We start from the raw sequence: 20,872 nt of genomic DNA, 5'->3' as shown, positions 1-20,872 counted from the left end.
GACGCCGGCCGATGCGGCCGAGCGGTTCTAGGCGCTTCAGTCTGGAACCGCGCGACCGCTACGGTCGCAGGTTCGAATCCTGCCTCGGGCATGGATATGTGTGATGTCCTTAGGTTGGTTAGGTTTAAGTTGTTCCAAGTTCTAGGGGACTGATGACCTCAGATGCTAAGTTCCATAGTGCTCAGAGCCATTTGAACCATACTTTGATAAATTACCTATCATTTCGTTAATGGTCATAGGTATTGTGATATTTCGGAATTACCTAAAGTACCGCAAGAAATTCTTAAAGTTTGAAGTGAAAAATAGAAGTCGCTATGAATTTGCGTTTGCTGTGGGTTAAGTCATATGCTGCTACATATGAAATTTAGATAACGCATTAAATTATTCTTTGAACCTCAAAGGATATCGCTGTATGTCTCCAATGTCGAGAAAATGGAATGTATGTAAAGTCCCCCGTCTCGAACGCACTCAATAGTTAAAAAGCCAGGATGAAATATTCACCAATCCCTCGTAGGATTCAGGTCAGGACTCTGTGCAGGACACTCCATTACAGGTATGTTATTGTCGTGTAACAACTACGCCACAGGCCGTGCATTATCAACAAGAGCTCGATCGTGTTGAAAGATGCAATCGCCATCCCCGAATTGCTCTTCAACAGTGGGAAGCAAGAAGGTGCTTAAAACATCAATGTAGGCCTGTGCTGTGATAATGCCACGCAAAACAACAAGGGGTGCAAGCCCCCTCCATGAGAAACACGACCGCACCATAACACCACCGCCTCCGAATTTTACTGTTGGCGCCACACACGCTGGCAGATGACGTTCACTGGGCATTCACCATACCCACACCCTGCCATCGGATCACCACATTGTGTAGCGTGATTCATCACTCCACACAACGTTTTCCCAATGTTGAGTCGTCCAATGTTTACGCTCCTTACACCAAGCGAAACGTCGTTTGCCATTTACCGGCGTGATGTGTGGCTTATGAGCCGCCGTTCGACCATGAAATCTAAGTTTTCTCACCTCTCACCTAACTGTTATAGTACTTGTAGTGGATCCTGATGCAGCTTTTAATTCCTGTGTGATGGTCTGGATAGATGCCTGCCTATTACACATGACGACCCTCTTCAACTGTCGGCGGTCTCTGTCAGTCAACAGACGAGGTCGGCCTGTTCGCTTTTGTGCTTTATGTGTCCCTTCACGTTTCCACTTCACTATCACATCACAAACAGTGGTCCTAGGGATGTTTAGGAGTGTGGAAACCTCGCGTACAGACGTATGACACAAGTGTCACCCAATCACCTGACCAGGTTCGAAGTCCGTGATTTCCGCGGGGCGCCCCTTTCTGTTCTCTCATGATGTCTAATAATTACTGAGATCGCTGATACGGAGCACCTGGCAGTAGGTGGCACCACAATGCACCTAATATGAAAAACGTTTGTTTTTGGGAGTGTTCGGATACTTCTGATCACATGGTGTATCTCACTAACTGTCTGAGATATCGAAACACGATTTTGGCAAATGATAGCACGCGAACTGAAGAGTATTTTGCCATATGATTAATATGCGAAACATCCACATCTACGGTGACATTCGAGCAACTACATATCTTTTACACAAAATAATGTAATTTTTTATGACTACCAATAGTCTGTGAAACGAGAACTGCCGTAGGTTTTGCACAATATAAGTGAAGAAGTTATACATTTATTTTTATACTGAGAATGGGCTTTCTCATAACTATTGATGTGTCCCGCCCTCAGTTGCTACTCAATAACACGATGTTTTAGGATACTGCCACAATTTCAATTGCATTAAAATGTTAGTAAGATGTATACCCGTAAACTCTGCTGTGTTTTGGTAAAAGAATAAGCTGTTAACACAGCAACAAGAAAAGAAACGTATTACTCGGAACTCGGCACAGTCCTTTATGACTCCACTTCTCCTCAACTACACTCTTGATATGGCTGACAACTTGGGACCAGTCCTGTGATGCAACATTTTGTCAGCATTTCAACCTCACTGAGCGTAAATTTCTTGTTGTTTTTTGCCACATTATTTTTCACGTAGGCCCATATATTTTCAGTCGGATTTAAATGATCATGACTGATTAAACTGACGCTTTTTAGCGTTAGCCGTTACGATGACTTTGCAGTGTTGAGTGTTTAGCTTGTGCAATACTATAAGTTCCACTAACTTCGCTTTGCACATGATAGGTTCAACTTTATCCAATCGAACATTTCTTTGTACGTAGAGAAAAATAGCCACTTATCTCCGCTGCATTGTTGGAGCTTTATCTATCACAACCGCGAGGTATTGATCATTGTCTATTATTATCGTCGAATTCGGAGGAATATTTTGCAACAGAACGTTATCTTCACAGCCGGTGAACGTGTCCTTGTACGAACACTTTTATTGCTAACCTCGTGTCCAGCTTTGCTGCAATGTTATTATTAAGCAGCACCAGCATGAAACACTCATCCACGATACCTGACGAGTGTAGAACATTTCAACGCCCGAAAATATCACTTTATAATGAGAGCTGATAAACATAGATGCCTCTAATGAGCAAGACCACGTGATATAGTTTGTCCACGGAGTGGCAACAGGGGCGCTTCACCAACGGAACTGCTGAGGCGTCGTAGGGAAAGCTGGCTCGCCATCAGTGTTATCTGGGCAACGGCGTCATGTCCCTTCCGATCAGCCAAACGTCAAAAGTCCCTACTAATTTTAAACGCCCAATAGTTGAAGTTTCTGTTCAACTTCAGCGTGTAGTCGTTATGACTGCCCAAGCACCAGACTAATGAAATTGAATCATCAAACAGAGCTGATACCTAGACGATAGGTCGTATGTACACACAGTGAACATCGTCCAGTTGGAAAGAATTTCTCAACAAGCTGGTGCCAGCACTTTTTATACATAAACAAGAAACGGAAACTGACAATGATATACTGCTAGAAACAATCTGTTAATTTGCTGTCACCTGTCTCTTTTCCATTCCTGACTGTTTCAGATGCAAGATCTAGAAAATCATCAAGAATAAAGTATATGTTTACACGGCGATTTCCCTGTAGAATGCTCACTACTGGCTAATATTTATGTATCAGTACATGCAATTTGTCTGAAACAACTTGTACTAACAGTCAACGTGGGAAAGAAATTTCCCACTTTCTGCAAATGTACACCTATATTCTCCTAATGAGTAAATATGGCCCAAATTAAGTAACTGAAGTATTTAATATCTTTAGTTATATTCGAAATTGTAGGTCAGATCAACAGAGAATACACCTGGAACAAAGAAATTTTATTGCAGTAAAAAACACGCTAAGTAATATCGTGGTTACATCGGTCAAACATTTATAGTTTCAAAACTATTTTGCTAGTTTTTGACTGTAGTCAACTTTATCATTCAATATTTTACATCGTTACCAAATTTCTGACGGTCTAATCTGCGCCTATGTCAATTTTTCTATATATGTAAAGTTATTAATAACAAATAAACGTAACAATGATGTGAAATAATTACCTGTCTGACAATGACGCACTTCAGAACTTTCATGGCCCAGGAAAGATTTTGTGTGCACCACGTAAAAGCTGTAGGGAAGGAGTCCGAAAAAAGTTTCTGGAATATCTGACCCTCCTTTTTGCTTCGCGTCTTCAGCCACGCACAGACGACAGGGTCCCAGTCCAACCCTGAGGAGCTCATGTACACCTGTTTCAGAAAAGCACATTTTAGGAGTACAATAGACAAATTAACTGCAAATAAAGAATACCTGGATCCCATCGCATGGTGACGTCCTGGTTTAGTATCTTGATGGCAGTTATAGGTAGTCAGTCGCCCTAAGGGTGGCTCAGGAGCCAAGTAGAGCGAATTAGAAATAAAATCCATCACATCTCTCCACTGTTGGGAGAGTTCATTATCAGAGTCAGATACTACGTAACAGGTGGTTGTATTTACAGGTTCACTTCTAAACACATTTGGTTTTCGGATGGAGCACAAAAACTTATTCCGAAACAAGTGTCGTGTTCTGGGGCTATCTCCTTGTCTATCAGCACTGGCTGCAAAATGAATAAAAACCTAGGTGGTTACTTCGATATCCATGACTCAGCTAGCAAGAACATCAGAAACAAACCAAAGGAAGTAAAGGCGTTCCGATTACAGCTCGATGAAGGAAGGACCAGAACGTCGGATGATATCGAAATCCATGGGATCTCAGCACCCATTCTGAGAAGTGACAGGAGTCAACCTATACCAACGCAAGGAGATAATGAAACTGTACCTGACATGGACGAGGAGAACTCGGCTGATAATTCGGGAAAGTGTAACCACTGGAAGACCGCGAAGATTTTATTCGTCGGGCTAATACAAGACTTCATACCTGCCACAACGAAAAAAAGTGAGTTCTTTGGCCCTGTTGCCTTACGCCACTCAGTCATCCTGACCGGGAACAGCTACATCAAAGGTGAAAGTGGACTACACAGAGCATCTACTCTTGGTTTCTACTGCAAGACTAATAGAGAAGATATTCCGTACAACTCTTGCAACAATAGCAAAAAGGAAGTCCAGTTTGTCGAACTGGAAATCAAACAAGGACCAATTGAGACCTGTCTAAAGACCTAGAAACACGAAGCTCATATGAACTGTCTGAAAAGGCTGTAACACATGAAACAAGTTCTCAGGAGAGACAACCTGAGAATATAACGCATTTTTACAAAGTTTCATCGCATTCTTTGCCAGCTCTTTTCCATTAAAAATTGTAAGCAAAAAATTAGTACTAATGACATTAAATTAGCACGTAGGAGGAAGTGGAAGTTGTATCACAGTATGAAGTACAATCAGCCTAGTTTGACTACTTCAACACAGACAGTACTGCAAAGTACTTAAAAATGCCACCAAACCAGCTGAAACCATTTATTGTACAAAGAGATTAGTAAACTTACAGAACAAAATTACAATTATGTGAATGAAGTGTCAGGGGCAGAATTGGGGTGCTCAACATATTGCATTTCTTCTGCGACTACAATCAAATTTGCGGAACTTTTAGAAAATATTGATCCAACTCAATTACGTATAATACAGCTACAGGAAACAAGTAAGGGAGATACTGAATCAATTAATAAAACTATAATGCTGGGCTGACTAAGGCATTGTGCCAGCCAGCCAGTCCTCAGCGAGCCGTTGTAGACGTGCAGGTGAGAGATTTGAGTGACTTGTAGCTTCGCGTGTTTACGATGTCTGATGAAAGCAGTCGTAAGAGAGGGAGGCCGAGGCTGCACACTCCTCGGAAACCTCCAAAAAATGGCGGATATGGGGTCGTTATACGCAGTCAGGCGCGTGAATACGGAGTATTTTGAGAGAGAGAGAGGGATGCAGGAGGGCCTCTCGTTCCTTTGGATAAGGTGGTGGAGCGAACTACAACTGCTCTGCAAGTTAGCGAATCTGCAAGGAGAAATTCACGAAAGAAGGCTCAAGTGAATCATCTACATTGAAGACACCTGGGAAAAAGAGGCGACTAGAGAAGAGGGTCACAAAACTTGACTCTTTTCAGGAAGATGCCATTCGTCATCAAATATATGCATTTTATTCGAGGAAGGAGTATCCAACACTCAAAAAACTACATGCTACTCTGACAGGGCTGACGTCTTTCAGGGTAGTAAAATGGTTCAAATGGCTCTGAGCACTATGGGACTTAACAGCTATGGTCATCAGTCCCCTAGAACTTAGAACTACTTAAACCTAACTAACCTAAGGACATCACACAACACCCAGTCATCACGAGGCTGAGAAAATCCCTGACCCCGCCAAGAATCGAACCCGGGAACCCCAACGCGGGAAGCGAGAACGCTACCGCACGACCACGAGCTGCGGACTCAGGGTAGTAAATCGTCTTTGTTACGAGTCGTGAAAATGTTAGGATTCCACTATAAATCCATCTCTGGCAGAAAGTTACTAATGGAACGCCAAGATATTGCAGCCTGGCGATGCCGCTTTCTTAGAGAATTAGTGGGGACAAATTTTGATGATATCGTTTGGCTTGATGAAACGTGGGTGAATGCAGGACACAGTTTAAAAAAAGGCTGGACAGACGGTACCATCAGCGGTAGTATGGCAGCTCCGATCGGCATAGGATAAAGGATAATTGTAGCAGATGCCGGAAATTCAAAAGGTTTCATTCCAAATTGTCTGCTGCTGTTCAGTTCAAATAAGACCTCCGACTACCACGAATTGATGAACCATAATACTTTTGTGAAATGGTTTGAAGACTGTGTGCTCCAGAACTTAACAAAAAACTCTATCATTTTTATGGATAACGCTCCTTATCACTCAGTAATACAAGATAAAGCACCCACAAAGGCAACGAGGAAAAACGACATTGTTAGCTGGTTACAGAAACATAAGGTACAGTTCGACAGTAATTTGAGAAGGGCAGATTTATTAGAACTTGTATACCAACACACGGCAAAGAAGCGGATTTACATTGTGGATGAAGTAGCAAAAAAATACGGGCATAAAGTGCTCAGATAGCCTCCTTACCATTGCCATTTCAAAGCAATAGAGCTGATTTGGGCTCAGGTTAAACGGCATATTGCTGCAGGAAATAAGAAATTCACATTAACCGAAGTGGAACGCCTTTTGCAAGAGGCAGTTGAAATCGTGACATCGGAAGACTGGCAGAAGGTAGTGCATCACGTAAAAGGAGTGATACAGGACGCCCACAATGAATTCTTCAAACCTCGCGTTTCCTTTAAGGCCAGTGAACTTAGGGAACAGATTGTGTTTCTCAAGATGTGTCCCTTCTACAACGCGATTTGTTCTTTAAATGCGTCCCCAGCAAATCAGAAATAAGTTGTTTTTCTCCTTACAATGTCCTACAGTGGGCAGTATCCAGGGAAACTCAAAATTTTAGCAGGTGAAATGGCTCGACATGGACTCCAAGAAACGAATGACACTGATCAGGAACCGTTCGAATTACAAGGATATAGAATTTACAAGAGGATACGAGCCAAATAGTAATGAAGCAATCTCCACAATTCGCAACAGGATTCTTGGTCAACCTCAAAATAATAGTCAATAACAGAATTCAAAGCTCAATCTCTTAGAATTTCAACAGGAAGTACGTAATGCTGCAAACAGAATATACAATATAATAAATGTCCATGCATAGCTAATGATAAAAATGATAGGAAAAAAGACAGAGAGGATGCAAATAGTTTTTGAGAGCTTTTCGATCAGACAGCAACATATATCAACAACTACCGTACCAAAATTTTAATCTGAGACTTCAATGCCTAGTTATTAAGAGAAAAGAGATATGAAGATGTTATAGTGAACTGACCAGCAAAAGAAGAACGAACAAGAATGGCAAAAGACTGGTGCAGCCCTGCAGAAACCATGACGTGATCTCAAACTCAACATACTTCATGAGAAGACCAAATAAACTAAAAACCTGGAAACGCTCAGACTGGAAAAACCAGAATGGCAGCTGAATCATGTTTGCAAGGATAAGAATTACCACAGACAAATTTACAATGTGAAAGTCCTGAGAGGAGCAGACACCAATTTAGATCATTAATTGATTAAAATAAAAGTTAAATTCATCTCATCAATAAACAAAAAAATCCCACCCGAAAAAGAAAAGAACCTATCACCTTCCTCAACTGAGAAACAACGAGGAATATGAAGAACGAACTAGAAATATAAAGCTAACAGGCGATCCAGGGGAAATAATTCTCCAATCGGAACAAACGGCTAAACAAGTAGTACCAATAACCCAAAGAAAAACCACCTGTGGCGGAATGATCAACGTGATAAAACAGTGGGAGATAGACACCAAGCCTGGTTAAGATATCAGAGTCAAAAAACACAAGAACCACAACTGGAACTCACAGATCAAAGAAAAATAACCTAAAAAATAATAAGGAGAACTAAACGTCAATAACAAAAAGATATACTTTTAATAATGGAATGAAATAGCGAGAAAACAAACCTGTGGGATTACTACAAAATATTTAGCACACAACTCCAAAGGTACGATGCCTCAATACTAACGCTAAAGAGACAAAAAAAAAAACAATAACATGGTCCATAGCAATAGAGGAAACTCAGAAATTTTAGCAGAAACATTTAACAAACACACAAACCCCAATAAAGCACCACCGGAAAATATAAATCCGCCAGAGCTTTGAGGGAGTTCACGAACTGCAAATCATATAGAGAAGATCAAACATTTGCAGAACTCTGGCAATATCCAGCAGAATTAGCGATAATATCATTACGCGACTGCATGGTGAAAAGCTAGAACAAAGAAGAAGTACCAGATGGTTCAAATGGCTCTGAGCACTATGGCACTTAACTTCTGAGGTCATCAGTCCCCTAGAACTTAGAACAACTTAAACCTAACTAACCTAAGGACATCACACACATCCATGCCCGAGGCAGGATTCGAACCTGCGACCGTAGCGGTCGCGCGGTTCCAGACTGTAGCGCCTAGAACCGCTTGGCCACCCCGGCCGGCGAAGTACCAGAACTTTGGACTACAACTATAATACATCGATTACACAAAAAGAAGAAAAAATCGGGACAACTACAGAGGGATTTCCCTTTTGGATTGCATATAGAAAGTTTGTTTAAGAATTCTGTACCGTCGCTGTAACGATCAACTTGAACAGTCTTTTGGAGACTGCTAAGGAGGCTTTAGACCCTGGAGAAACAGCTCGGAACAGATGACCACTTTAAAACTGGTTATGTATGCCTGCAAAAGAAGACAAAAACAACTTGTACCCTTTGTAAACTTATAGAAAGCTTACGATTGTGCTCCCAGATCTTCAGTGTCAGACATATTAAGGAATTTCGGACTTCATATGAAATTAATAAAAATGATGAAAATAACACTCCAAAAACCAATTCCAAAATAAAATTCAGAGAACTGTCACGTCCGTTTACGATTAAATCAGAGCTAAGACAGCGTAATAGCCTATCACACAACTCTTCAACACTTCAACATTAGAATTTAAACCAAAAATAGACGAACGAAATAAAGTGAGAAGAGCATTTACAGATGAGGAAAGACACAAAAAGTCAGCACGTACGAAACGATATTGGGTAATTTGCAAGGCTTGAACCAGGGTCTTATCAAAGAAAATGAAAGAAAATGATCAGCAAATGATTGACAAAAGAGGTCAAAAAAATGGTTCAAATGGCTCTGAGCACTAAGGGACTTAACATCTGTGGTCATCAGTCCCCTAGAACTTAGAACTACTTAAACCTAACTAACCTAAGGACATCACACACATCCATGCCCGAGGCAGGATTCGAACCTGCGACCGTAGCAGTCCCGCGGTTCCGGACTGAGCGCCTAGAACCGCTAGACCACCGCGGCCGGCCAAAAGAGGTCAAATGAGGCCAAAAAAGTATATAATAATAACAATAAAATCACAGGACACCGGCTTCTAGAGGAAGGTATGGTTGTGTGAAGTTTCTTCACTCGAATTCAGAAAAGATAAGTTGTGAATGGAGAGTTCTTGAAGACTTTGCTTCCACCAGTTAGACGTTGCTGCTTTCATTAATTCCTTACGTATGAATGATACGAAGCACGGAAACAATTCTTTTCTAATTTCATAATTGAGTGATACCAGGAAGGTATGGAGACAGAAAACTTCAATACTTAATAATTTACACTGTGTCTCCATTTTATTACACAGTTTTGAAATTTCGGCAGTATCTTACACACATAAACAATGAAAATACACTTTCAAAGTAATATCGTCTGACAAAATATGCATACTTACCATCCCGTTCCGTGACACAGTCGCTGGAGATGCATTATCAATGTTTTCTGGTTCAAATATCACTTTGCATGTGGGCGCCATAGAAAGCCTGTCCCCATTGGCGAGTGTAAGTGTCTTGTTATCGTCCAGGACCGAGTTCAAGTTTTCTATCCAGATACTGTCAACAGGCCCATCTAACACCATCCAAACATATTCTCCTAGAATTAAGAAATGTATATTTAAGTGACGAAATAAAAAGTTAGAGATTATTATTAACTGTAGAAGAACGACTCAAACTACTAACACTTTCCTCTGTTCGAGACAAACACGAAAGGGAAGACAGAAACGGGCACGGAATAAGGATTTCAGTTTAGTTGTTTACTTTGGGTGCTAGTGGCGAATCTCTGAGCGTCGTAAAAGTAATCCCGACCAACGCCACTGCGTGGTAATACGAGGCGCAAAGGCTGGAAGAAGTTCAAGGGCCATGAGATTACAGTGACTACAGTAAGTACATCACCAACTTGATCCCATATTTTAAGGAGAACAAAGCGCATTTGCAAAATATCAGCCCCAGCAATCGATCTCGAGCGAAAATTTGGGACATGATTGTGACAGTCCGCAGTTACGAGCCTCTGAATGTACAGCTATTAAACACGTGCGCATACCACTTGTCACTTTTTCCACCTCACCGGAGCCGCATAACGCATGAGCGCAAAGTACGGTATAGTGGAGTGAGTAACAGGTTTGTGAAATACTGTTTTTACATTGACAACAAGCATTGATCATTGTGTTAAAGTGCGTGGATTCCAACCTTTACTGCTGCCAAGGATCTATTTGCTCTGAACGTTTTTATGATGCGATTCAGAAATGCAGCGTAAATAAATGAAAGGAATTAGTTTAGCTTTGAAGAATTGGTGCAGAGCTATTTAATTATTAATGTCGCTGTTATGCGTTATGTTCTTTGGATTTTAAAGATGACACAATTAGAGTGAAGTACATTTGCTGGAGATACGCTCTTCTTCAACGTGGTTGGCATGATTAAATTGTAAATTTAAAATCATTAATTTTCTTTCATAATACTTCAGAGTAACTCGTGATCTCGAATAAAATTTTAAAACAGATTGGGCAGATGTGTCTATTTGCCCCAGCCCCTTCCAAACTTTCAACATTATCGTGAATAGGATTCTGGTTTACACTCCGCTGTACTGTACTTCGCGCTCGGGTATTAGGCGGCTGTAGTGGGGCGGAGCGAATGACAACCGAAGCGCGCGAAGTTTAAAAGATGGACATTCAGAAAGCTATAACCGCGTACAGTCAAAATTATGGCCGCGATTTTAGAGCGGGATAGATTATTTGGGCTGATGTGTTGCAAGTGAACTTTTCTCCTTAAAGTTGGTGCTGTTTCCTTGTAAGAGCTACTTTCAACAAATATGTGTGTTGACTTGATGTGAATTTACACGAGAGATCTATATTAACATTCTTAGGTGTGCCTTTATGCGAGAAATTGATGTGTTTGCGATAATGGTCTCGCTGCTACAAACACTCTTTCTGAGTCACAGAATAAAAGATTTATACTAAGAAATTATTGTAATTTTACTGTGTAGAAAATAGGCTTTACATTTAAGCTATGTCAAAATGCGTCAAAATTTTCGAGTATGCTCCATGAAACGTACTTTTCAGTATACCTGTGTAATACTAGTAGAATATAATTTGCACTGAAAAATAGTCCAATCACCTCAGTACTTTAATAAATTTGGTAAAATACAAGCTGTAGACAGATATGGGATGGTCTGTATGTGTGTGTGTGTGTGTGTGTGTGTGTGTGTGTGTGTGTGTCTGGGGTTGTCGGGTTATTGGTGAAAAATGGGAACAAGTCGAAAGGAATCTCGTATTTTATAATATAAAACTTGAGAAGAAACGAAAGAAGGCTAAGGTAACAAAGGCAAGAACTGATTACATTCTATTTCACCTTGTCTATTGAATATCTTAAACTGATAATAATGCACTAATGTACTCTTATATTTTCCACGATTAGCTACTGACTGTCTCCTTTTACTGCATAGCGATGCTAATCTGACTGTATAATTCTCACGTTGGTAGCACATTAAGAAAGGTGAAATTTCGTACCTTTTTTCAGTTTAAGCGTCTTCCGCCACATTGCTGAAAAAATTCCATCTGTCCAATCATTTGTTGCTACGTCCAAGCGACCAAACATCTGTGAGGCTGTGATTGCTTTCGGGTTCATCCGCATTTCCCTGTATTAATAAAAATTAAACTATTACAAGATATATTTAACTCAACTTGTATTGAGAAAACGTGTGTGTCAATACTGAGTGGGGAATGAACATTGTTCTAATTAGTTTGTTTCTTACATTTCATTATTTTCACTTCGACATTTTAGGGCTTTGGTATCATTATTGAAACTCTCATGAATTTAACACAAAGGTGTAATCATATCTAAATAATAAAGTAAAATTAAAAACAGACAGAATGTGCAGATATTAACTTGCAGGGAACTACATACATACTAGATGGAACTGACATATTAATGCTGTTCGCAAATTAAGAATCAGAAACTATATTACATTTTTTTCTTTATTGCGGGACCTGCAGAACATATTATGTCACAGTAGGACATTATGCAGAGAATTGGAAAACAGTATGCTGTTTGGTATTTTATTTTAGTATATTGGCTTATTTCGGCTTTATTGCCTTCATCATTACGTGTTCAAACGTTGTAGATGAACATGTCAACTATGAATAAACTATTATTACTGTCGATATTTATTGGTTGTGATAGTACTTTCAGCAACGTTTTAAAGTTAGTCAATGATCTGCTGTTGCACGTATATTATAATACGTTTCTGCCACCTGATAGTTATAGAAATTCAGGTTTGACAGCTAGTTGTCTACTCAAAGATATTTTCTATAGGTACAGGCTGTGGTGTCACCGCTAGACACCACACTTGCTAGGTGGTAACTTAAATCGGCCGCGGTCCTGTAGTACATGTCGGACCCGCGTGTCGCCACTATGTAATCGCAAACCTAGCGCCACCACATGGCAGGTCACAAGACACGGACTTGACCTCGCCCCAGTTGTACGGACGACATAGCTTGCGACAAGACGTATCACGTCTTCCTCTCATTTGCCGAGAGACAGATTAAATAGCCTTCAGCTAGTCCATCGCATCTACCTAGCAAGGCGCCATGTGTATCATTGCTAATTGCTTACTACTATGCAAGAGATGTATTTCAACAAGAAGAACATCATTAAAAGTTAAGTAGATGACAATCTCTCTTCTTTTCTTTATAGTTTTCATCCAGTCTACTGTTTCAGAATTTACGCCCGTCTGCGTTAGTTTCGCGTGCACCTAGCCACTCATTGTGTCGAGACCTTAGGGAATCGACACAACACAGGCCATAAAAGTTTACTCAGAGTTGACATAAGTCCATCTACGAAGCAGGCAATAAAGCCGAAATAAGCTTATATATTAAAACAAAATATCAAGTAACATACTGTTTTCCAATTATATGAATAGTATATTACAATTATTATGATAGAATACATAAAATGATATATTTAACAGAGGCCTTCATAGGTTTTCATTTTTTTATCGAAATCTTGTTTTTAGGCTATACATGCTTATAGCCTATACACTTGTAACAGCGAGAACGATGCTGAAATGAAATTTGTGATAACATGATAATTCTCCTCTTTGGCACAATGCCATTGTAAGTCTATGCACAAGGAGAATAGTTAAGATACTTTTTAAGTTAGGCTCAGGACTCTAGAACAAGTGCTCAAGAAATAAACGGGTATGAATTTCAAGTACTGAGTCGGGAAAGAAACCTACTTAATATGATTTCTTCTTTTATTCTGATTCAGCGCCTTATCGACGTTTCATCGTCAACTTATGATGTTCAGTCCACCAATAGATGTATTTTTGAGATTTTACGACAGTTTCATACTCGGTTTCCACTTGGGTTTGAAACATGCACCTTGGTCGTATTTTATTGTACGTCCAATTGATTCCAGATCTCTACACACTGATTGAGACTGAAGATTGAGTGACTTTTGAGGCATCTCATCAAAAGTAAAGTACCCCATTTTCATAACCCGTCTACTCGTCTCGTCCGTGATCCTCGATAAGCCACTCGTGCCTCCAGGGTGATAGCAAATGGCGAGCTCAGTCTTCGTTGGCTGGGTACGGGTTTCGCGAACCCATGTTTGCTGAGCTGAGAACTAGTGAGCGCCGCCAATAATCTTTAACTGTGACCCCTGGGCATCCTCTAGCGACCACAGTGCGGTGCGTCGGTGGAACTTTGTGTGTCGCAGAGAACGTCGATCTTGGCTGATAGTTCGGATAGGGAGGATGGTAAAAACTTCAATTTTTTTCTTTTTTTAAAAAAATAACAAAGAAAACCTCAGTCTCAAGATGTGCTACGAGCGAATGTGATGGACAGCTGCTGACGTGAAACAGTCGCTAGCAGGTAACCTCAGGGGAACTTGCTGCACCTCACCTGTAGGCTGCAAGGCTTACCCAGGCAAGCGGAGCTCTGTCTGGGCGGCCCCTATTTTCTAAGCGGCTCATAGGACCGAGAGGGATCATGAATTATAGACCAAAAAATCCTCCAGTGGGTCGGACTGACCATTCAACCACCATAGATAGCTCGGCGGATTAGTCCTCCTGAGCAGTCAACAGTGACGATGAGAAAGGGTACATCTGAATCAAAATGTATTTGTTGTTGTCAGAAGAGAAAGAGGACGTTCGAAAAGATATCTCTCTTTTATATTCAGAAAGCACTGGAATGTATAACTACATCGTTAAAATCTGTAAAGCGACTTAAAAATGGGACGTTACTCCAGCTAACAAGCAAACCAGTTACTTCAGAGCAAAAAGTTGAGGAATGCCATGTTGTGGCAGGGAAGCTGCACATAAAGTGCCTCTACGACGTTTTGCCTTGCGCTCTACTTGCGTCTCCAACGTAACCTGAGTGTAACGCCTGCCGCGCGGAGTGGCCGCGTGGTTTGAGGCGCCATGAACAGATTGCGCGGCCGCTCCCGCCGGAGATCCGAGTCATCCCTCGGGCTTGGGTGTGTGTGTTGTTCTTAGCCTAAGTTAGTTTAAGTTATTTACTATTAAAACAGTCTTTATCACAATTTATTTATTACGGTGACCGGTTTCGACCACTACTGTGGTCATCTTCAGACCAATGAGTAGGAACCTCCTTCTGCTGGAGAATCACTACTGGACTGGACTACAAGACTGTTTTTAGTAGTAAATATTTGTAACACATTGATCACTGTCACTCCCATAATGTATTCAAAAGTAATTAGTTTAAGTTAGCTTACAGGGTGTTTCAAAAATGACCGGTATATTTGAAACGGCAATAAAAACTAAACGAGCAGCGATAGAAATACACCGTTTGTTGCAATATGCTTGGGACAACAGTACATTTTCAGGCGGACAAACTTTCGAAATTACAGTAGTTACAATTTTCAACAACAGATGGCGCTGCAAGTGATGTGAAAGATATAGAAGATTCAAATGGTTCAAATGGCTCTGAGCACTATGGGACTCAACTACTGTGGTCATAAGTCCCCTAGAACTTAGAACTACTTAAACCTAACTAACCTAAGGACAGCACACAACACCCAGCCATCACAAGGCAGAGAAAATCCCTGACCCCGCCGGGAATCGAACCCGGGAACCCGGGCGTGGGAAGCGAGAACGCTACCGCACGACCACGAGAAGCGGGCGATATAGAAGACAACGCAGTCTGTGGGTGCGCCATTCTGTACGTCGTCTTTCTGCTGTAAGCGTGTGCTGTTCACAACGTGCAAGTGTGCTGTAGACAACATGGTTTATTCCTTAGAACAGAGGATTTTTCTGGTGTTGGAATTCCACCGCCTAGAACACAGTGTTGTTGCAACAAGACGAAGTTTTCAACGGAGGTTTAATGTAACCAAAGGACCGAAAAGCGATACAATAAAGGATCTGTTTGAAAAATTTCAACGGACTGGGAACGTGACGGATGAACGTGCTGGAAAGGTAGGGCGACCGCGTACGGCAACCACAGAGGGCAACGCGCAGCTAGTGCAGCAGGTGATCCAACAGCGGCCTCGGGTTTCCGTTCGCCGTGTTGCAGCTGCGGTCCAAATGACGCCAACGTCCACGTATCGTCTCATGCGCCAGAGTTTACACCTCTATCCATACAAAATTCAAACGCGGCAACCCCTCAGCGCCGCTACCATTGCTGCACGAGAGACATTCGCTAACGATATAGTTCACAGGATTGATGACGGCGATATGCATGTGGGCAGCATTTGGTTTACTGACGAAGCTTGTTTTTACCTGGACGGCTTCGTCAATAAACAGAACTGGCGCATATGGGGAACCGAAAAGCCCCATGTTGCAGTCCCATCGTCCCTGCATCCTCAAAAAGTACTGGTCTGGGCCGCCATTTCTTCCAAAGGAATCATTGGCCCATTTTTCAGATCCGAAACGATTACTGCATCACGCTATCTGGACATTCTTCGTGAATTTGTGGCGGTACAAACTGCCTTAGACGACACTGCGAACACCTCGTGGTTTATGCAAGATGGTGCCCGGCCACATCGCACGGCCGACGTCTTTAATTTCCTGAATGAATATTTCGATGATCGTGTGATTGCTTTGGGCTATCCGAAACATACAGGAGGCGGCGTGGATTGGCCTCCCTATTCGCCAGACATGAACCCCTATGACTTCTTTCTGTGGGGACACTTGAAAGACCAGGTGTACCGCCAGAATCCAGAAACAATTGAACAGCTGAAGCAGTACATCTGATCTGCATGTGAAGCCATTCCGCCAGACACGTTGTCAAAGGTTTCGGGTAATTTCATTCAGAGACTACGCCATATTATTGCTACGCATGGTGGATATGTGGAAAATATCGTACTATAGAGTTTCCCAGACCGCAGCGCCATCTGTTGTTGAAAATTGTAACTACTGTAATTTCGAAAGTTTGTCTGCCTGAAAATGTACTGTTGTACCAAGCATATTGCAACAAACGGTGTATTTCTATCGCTGCTCGTTTAGTTTTTATTGCCGTTTCAAATATACCGGTCATTTTTGAAACACCCTGTAAGTAGTGCTTAAGTCTAGGGACCGATGACGTAAGCAGTTTGGTGCCTTAGGAACTTACACACGCACACACACACACACTCTAACGCCCACATGTCACTTAGAATATAAACAACCAGCACAATGGAAAACAAGAAACGGCAAAATCAGAGGGGGTAGTAATGAAAATGTACACTGCGCATTAGAAAGCAAAGAAATTATGAGGCTGTTCTATTACGTGATGAGAAACTAGACGAGATTGTGTCAATGATACGTGAATTGAGCGATAATGAAAAAAAAAAAAATAAGGAAAGTTAGAGCTCAACGTCCCGAAGTCGGTGGGGCAAATGGTCAGCCGGACGAGCATGCGAAAGAACGTCAGTCATGCGCCATTCAATGCGTAAACTGAAATCTAGATGACTGGATGGAAATTTAAAACACGCTTCTCCAGAATACGTACACATTCGTTTAACCAAACTGCCACCTCGTTTCAAAGGAAGTGAGAAAGAGGGCTATCTAGAAAAAAAATATTGCGCAAAAAAAAAAAAAAAAATTCTGCGTTAACCCTGTGGTGCATGAATTTCACTGCAGTGGACAACTTTTAATAGTCAGTTCTGTGGCGGTTTCAATGACTCATGAGGCTGCAAATGCATGCAGGACACAACAACCGTAGGGAGTGCCCACTGCAATGAACTGTGTGCATTTTCAGACGCTAGTGACTGGAGCTGGAGAGATGTGGTTTACACGCTACCTACCCTCGGAGAGTCAATACTTGGATACAGTCTTTCATGATTATAATATTACTGCAAAAAGTACAAAATAACTGCGGAATACCTGTGAAACTGTCCCATGGCGGTGAGCGCTTTCATCAGCGTGTGTATGCATGCGGTTTTGCCGGCCCCTGCTGGACCCAGAGTCATAATTCCGTGGCGCACCCGCTGTGTCTCGTACAACTGCGCAGCAAACAAAACGTAAAAATAGCCATTTGAATGTTTCTGCGTTAACCCTGTGGTGCATGAATTTCACTGCAGTGGACAACTTTTAATGGTCAGTTCTCTGGCGGTTTCAATGACTCATGAGGCTGCAAATGCATGCAGGACACAACACCAGTAGGGAGTGCCCACTGCAGTAACTGTGTGCATTTTCAGACTCAGGACTGATTGAAAATGCCAAAGAAGCGACCATTAATAGCTGGCCACTGTAGTGGACACTATGCGCCACAGGGTTTTAAGTAATGTGTGATGCGATGCGATGAGAAGATGGTGCAATGTTGCTGCAGTGCAAATGATTGCACATAGCGAGTGCTCCTTGTCTCGAAATACAGTTTTGGATACTGCTGGAAGAAAATTGTTATATAAGAACAGTCGTTATGCACCTTAAACGTTCTGTCAGTGTTAGATTATAAACTTTTAATTTGTCTTATTGGAAAACTACTTGCTTGTTGAACTAAATAATAATCTACTTTGTATACAGACGTAACGGAGCCTCCTTTACTCGTACTAAATGTTAATATGAATGATGGCGTTTTATAGTTGCCTATTTCCATTGTAAATTTATGTCTGTCATTAAGCAAATTACTCAGAATTATCCTTCCCACTAACATTGTTTCTGGTCGTCTATAGCCTGATCCACGGACGATGGCCGTTCGCGCATGTCAGGACAGCGACGGGGATTGCATTGTTGACGATTCCAAGCGACAGTTGCGGTACACGTATGCGTACGATTTCCGTTCGAAGAACACGCATATTCTGCAAATTATGTCTTTCGCTTGCTTATGCAGAATTTATCACTTACCACCACAATCAGCGATTTTTTTTGTTTTTTTTTTGTTTTTGGTTTTACGGCGCAAAACTTCTATGGTCATTAGCGCCCAACAACAATCAGCGATGACAACTCGCAACAAATGGAATCGAAATTCACTAAACAACTCACTACGACCACGTGTAATGCTCGCATTAGCTACGGCATTCACAGCAGAGCGCTCAGAACATGCGCGCTCATTGGCTGTCGGAGAATACGCGACGTAGGTGCGCAAGACAAGCCAAAACTCGACCGCCATCGTTCGTGGCTCCAACTATAGTTGCTTGTTTCTTGTTTCTGTTTCTAGAGAAATATACGAGGCCTGTTCAGAAAGTAAGCTCCGATTGATTGCCAAATTGAAACCACAGTGAACATCAGAAATGTTTTACTTGTAACAATTAGCTACACCTTTCAGCTACTTCTCTACGTAGTCGCCGTTCTGACTTAGACTTTTGTCATAGCATTGTACCAACTTTTCAATAGCCTCATCATAGAAGGCAGCCGCCAGTGCTTTCCGCCAATTCTCCACGCTGGCCTACACCTCGTTGTCTGTGTCAAAATGTTGTCTTCAAAGACAGCGGTTCATGTGACCAGAGATGAAACTCAGGGGGAGACAATTGCGGACTGTATTGTGGGTAATCTCACATTTCCATTTGAAAACGATGCAGGAGCATCTTCATTGCCCCTGCAGAATGCGGCTGAGAATTGTCTTGAAGAAGAAACAGCACGACAGTTATGTAATGTTAGCTGCATAGCTTCAGGCGAAATTTCTCACCAGGCCCTCGTACTTGGCGGCAGACACTATTTTCTAGACATCTTTACGCACTCACTGCGAGCTCAGAAATGAGAAGAGCGACGTGATGCTAACTGGGGTTATACTAGAGACACTACCCAACACATCTGTGCAAAGCTTTATCGGATTTTCATAGTCGTTTCCATTTCGCGACCGATCGGAGCTTACTTTCTGAACGCCCCTCGTATTTCTGTGTCATTATTCCTCTTCTTTTGCGGGTCAAGTATTATACGGTTAGATCTTCCGGTTTCACACTCTGATCCATCTTCTACGTTACCTCCCCACATTCTTCTTGCACACTCTATTGCATAACATCATTTTCCTAGTGAATCGATCAAGTCATCATTTATAACTTACTTTTTTCATTTGTGTGTATATTGTTGCACTTTATAATTTAGAGCATGTTTTGTCTTACATAGCTAATTCACTGGAGGGACGATTAGAGTTTACAATTCCGTCGACGACGAGGTAAGATGGTGCATAAGCTCGTATTTTGGAAGGAAGTGGTAAAATAAATGTAGGTACATATCTACAATTGAAAGAGAACCAGAAATTTAAGAAATAAGTTAAGACTAAGAATGTTCGGTTACAACAGTGATACATGGGCAAGTGGGATCCTGTTGGAAAACACCCAGACAGGTTGGTTGCAGCCCTCCAACTGATCCCCTCCTAACCAACACACAACCATCACTGCCACTGAGGCAGAACCAGCTTTCATCAGAAAACATAACAGACCTCCACCCTGCCCTCCAACAAGCTCTCGCTTGACACAACTGAGGTCGCAAAGCAGTGGTTTAGGGTCAGTGGAATGCACTCTACAGGACGTCTGGCTCGGGACTGTCCTTGAAGTAACCGATTTGTAACAGTTCGTTGTATCAGTGTGGTGCCAACTACTGCTCAGATTGCTTCTGCAGATAAAGTACGATGCGCCAGGGCCATACGCCAAACATGATGGTCTTCCCTTCCGGAAGAGCGAAGTGGCCGTCCGGAGCCCGCTCTTGGTGTGACCGTACATTATCGTGAGCACCACTGCCAGCAGTCATGTACAGTTGCTACATTCCTGCCAAGTATTTCTGCAATATCGTGGAAGGAACATCCAGCTTCTCGTACCCCTATTACATGACTTCGTTTAAACTGGTCCAAAAATGGCTCTGAGCACTATGGGACTCAACATCTGAGGTCATCAGTCCCCTAGAGCTTAGAACTACTTAAACCTAGCTAACCTAAGGACAACACACACATCCATGCCCGAGGCAGGATTCGAACCTGTGACCGTAGCGGTCGCGCGGTTCCAAACTGTAGCGCCTAGAGCCGCTCGGCCACACCAGCCGGCGTTTAAACTCAGTAAGGTGTTGATAATAGCGTCTTTGTCATCTTAAAGGCATTCTTGACTAACATTAAC

General features: G+C 41.9%; 1 protein-coding gene across 1 annotated transcript in view; it reads right to left on the bottom strand.

Moving 5' to 3' along the window:
- LOC126249493 (dynein axonemal heavy chain 5) overlaps positions 1–20,872 on the bottom strand; it is an 856,962-nt gene that overhangs the window by 319,484 nt on the left and 516,606 nt on the right. Inside the window, 4 exon segments of the mRNA XM_049951144.1 lie at positions 3,530–3,715; positions 9,793–9,989; positions 11,899–12,026; positions 17,712–17,830. Coding sequence (XP_049807101.1) covers positions 3,530–3,715; positions 9,793–9,989; positions 11,899–12,026; positions 17,712–17,830 — 630 coding nt within the window.

Source organism: Schistocerca nitens, chromosome 3 (assembly GCF_023898315.1).
Source record: "Schistocerca nitens isolate TAMUIC-IGC-003100 chromosome 3, iqSchNite1.1, whole genome shotgun sequence".
Classification (NCBI taxonomy): domain Eukaryota; kingdom Metazoa; phylum Arthropoda; class Insecta; order Orthoptera; family Acrididae; genus Schistocerca; species Schistocerca nitens.
The sequence above is the reverse complement of the archived record's forward strand: the minus strand, read 5'-3'. Positions and strand labels throughout refer to the sequence as shown.